The sequence below is a fragment of the Helicoverpa armigera genome, chromosome 29 (genome assembly GCF_030705265.1).
Source record: "Helicoverpa armigera isolate CAAS_96S chromosome 29, ASM3070526v1, whole genome shotgun sequence".
Taxonomy (NCBI): Eukaryota; Metazoa; Arthropoda; class Insecta; order Lepidoptera; family Noctuidae; genus Helicoverpa; species Helicoverpa armigera.
The window spans coordinates 1,904,806-1,907,551 of record NC_087148.1 but is presented as its reverse complement, the minus strand read 5'-3'; the positions used below and the strand labels follow the sequence as shown (position 1 = coordinate 1,907,551).

The 2,746-nt window shown below is 42.0% G+C and overlaps 1 protein-coding gene across 1 annotated transcript; it reads left to right on the top strand.

Annotated features, from left to right (window-relative positions):
• LOC110378527 (uncharacterized) lies at positions 1 to 2,746 on the top strand. The gene is made up of 6 exons (XM_021337821.3): positions 1 to 261; positions 537 to 725; positions 1,048 to 1,185; positions 1,625 to 1,921; positions 2,090 to 2,155; positions 2,304 to 2,746. The coding sequence occupies exons 1-6, from the start codon at positions 141 to 143 to the stop codon at positions 2,723 to 2,725; spliced, it is 1,233 nt and encodes a 410-aa protein (XP_021193496.1). The 5' UTR covers positions 1 to 140; the 3' UTR covers positions 2,726 to 2,746.

The window sequence follows — 2,746 nt, the reverse complement described above, 5'->3', positions numbered from 1 at the left end:
TATTATTAAATCATTTTCCACCTTCCAACCAACTGCCATGGAATAAAATTGCTGATTCCTCAAGAATATTTTACAATTTTAAAAATTTTCTAATTTTTTTACTTAACAAAATTAATTCGTTAGCCTCTTATCCTAGCAATATGGATAAGACACAGGAGCCACCCAAGAAATGTTACTGTGCGAGGTGCTTTCTGCCCGTCGAAGCTGAAGACAGGGTTGATATCGAAGGTCAAAGCTTCCACAGGCTTTGCAGCATGTGCTGTAAGTAAACGGCCAAGTTCACCGACAGTTTAAACGTCAGTTTTCTTTAAACAATCGAATTTACGTTCAATTTTCATAGTAAACGGTTGTTTTAAGAGAACTGGCGTTTACGCTGTCGGTGAATTGGGCCTACGCAGTTCAGATTCCATATTTTCGCTCGTTAAACCTGGTCTTTACGTGCAGTAAGCACCATGAGAGCTCCAGACAATGGCCTTGGGGCTCTTTATGTATATTATATGTATATATTACTAATGTTCTTAAATTTTGTTCCCCAGGCGTCTGCCGAACGATTCCTCCATCACTGAAGATGTTTTACGGCCACGTGTTCTGCAATGAATGCTTTAAGATGCACGTGCTGTCGCGATTCAGGGGCGACAATCCCCGCATGCACTCCAATAGCTGGTGGATGCAGTGGGCGCCTGGCTCGAAGCCGCAAGAGGCTAACTGTCAAAATGAGAGCAAAGGTAGTATAGGGGTCCCGATTGTTTTATGCAGTTGACGGCTGTCAGTTTTTAAGGGCAATGGGGTTGTTTATACTGACAGAATTCAACTGCGTCAAAAACTGTCGGGTAGTACTGGTACATACACATCAGACATCATATCAGCCCATTGCAGTCCATTGCTGAATGACGCAGGCTTCTCCCCAACGAATGCAGTTACGGTATCTACACCGAATTCAATGTAGCTTATTTTTGGATCGTTTTTGTCAGTGAGTCAGTCGGTGGGTTGTCTTAGGGGTGATATTATTTACAAAGCTATAGGTAATAATATACTTTGTTCATCCAGAAACGAGATCCGAAGACCAACCAGCACCAGAAGAGCCACAAAAGAAATGCATCTGCGCGCGTTGCCTGCAGAGCGTCGACGAGAATGAGAAGGTGAACATTAGCGGGCAGAGCTTCCACCCTCAGTGTGCTAAGTGCTGTAAGTATATGAGGAAGTTTCTGGAACCAGCTGGTCCAATATTAGCCCAGTTTTCCTTTGGTACAAGTTCGAAGCTACCTACTGGCGTTCGTGAAAATGTCATTCACTCATGTGCATTGACGAACCTTTTATCGGTAGGTACTATCGGTGCTGTCAGTACTGAGTGTCATGTATCGTTAGTACATAACGTTATGGACGTTAGTGCGTTGCTTCATAACTGCTTACCAGAGAATATATTATCTAAACTGTGGTGCATCTGTCAGGCATATGTATTTAGGTTCTTCAATTCAAAGCGTATTTTAAATTTTTTGTCTTTTTTCTAAGAAGTTGGTTAGTAACCTAGCATCATCCTGAGCCTTTTTCCCCATCTAGTTGGGGTCGGCTTCCAGTCTTTACTTTAAGTGGTTACTAACCTACCTAACATTATTCTTATTTTCAGACTTCTGCCACACGATCCCGACGGACAACATCAAGATATACTACGGACAAGTGTTCTGTGAAGAGTGCTTTAACAAGCACGTACTTAACCGAAATAAGGATAACCCATCAGAGTTCTTCAAGAACTGCTTCGAGCAATGGCAGAATAATACTCAGTTTGCTGAGAACATGAGGGAATTCCTCGCAGGGAATAAGGAGAGCGCGCCTTTTATATTCATGATGCAAGGACAGCAGCCACCTTTCTGTCGATGTGGCACCGGACCCCAGGATTGGTTTCAGAATAATGAGCCAAAGAAATGTACGTTGTTTTCTCATCTTCTTACTTATATTTTGGATGTTTTATTACCTGCCCTTAGCTCACCCCAAGTCTTTAATGGAAGAAGCTGTTAAGAGCTTTGCTGGCCATGTCCCCTTTAGTTAATTTTAATGCCAAATCTTGTCAATTGAAGCTTGTCTGTTTTTGTAGGCCTTGTGCACGCCAGTACAGTTCACCCCTTATCCGAAGACGAGCGTGAAAATAGTACTATGCAAAGTAGGTACTCGTAGTAATTCAAGCATTAATTCTTAGTTAATTCCTCAAGTCACCAGCTTCATAGGAGTAGAGGTAGTAAGTTAACTTGCTGATAATAAATACAATCTCCCTTTTAGGTGCGTAAGACTTGAATATGAAAAATTTTCAGCTGCAACACCCGCCGTATCAATCGGAGAAGCTTCGTTTGGCACCTGGGACTTATCGTTCGAGAACCGGACTGAAGTCTCGGATATGCCCGAATCGTGCCAAGCCATCGACGAATCAGCAAACGTGGAAAATTCTAACGTGTCTGCAGCAGAAAAAATCGAAAAGCTGACAAAATATCTTCACGAGAGAGGTTTAAGTGGACCAGAAAAACTCATGAAAAAATGGCAAAACTTCAATGAGAATGATAAATTTTCGAATGGCTCCGATTATGAAGAGCATTCGTATTGCCGATGGGTGGACCTACAAGAGCCAAAGCGTAGTGCCCCATTGGATTGTCCTAAGTGTTTGTGGCAGTGTGGTCCTATTTATGTAAACAGTGATTATTTGCAAAAAGAAGTTTGTTGTGGAGAGATTTATGAATAAAAATGTGGTGTCAATCTTTAA

Coding starts and splice junctions, on each gene's coding strand:
- LOC110378527 (XM_021337821.3), top strand. CDS start 141: ATGGATAAGACACAGGAGCCACCCAAGAAATGTTACTGTGCGAGGTGC. Junction 726..1,047: donor CTGTCAAAATGAGAGCAAAG/GTAGTATAGGGG, acceptor TTGTTCATCCAG/AAACGAGATCCGAAGACCAA. Junction 1,922..2,089: donor GAATAATGAGCCAAAGAAAT/GTACGTTGTTTT, acceptor CTGTTTTTGTAG/GCCTTGTGCACGCCAGTACA.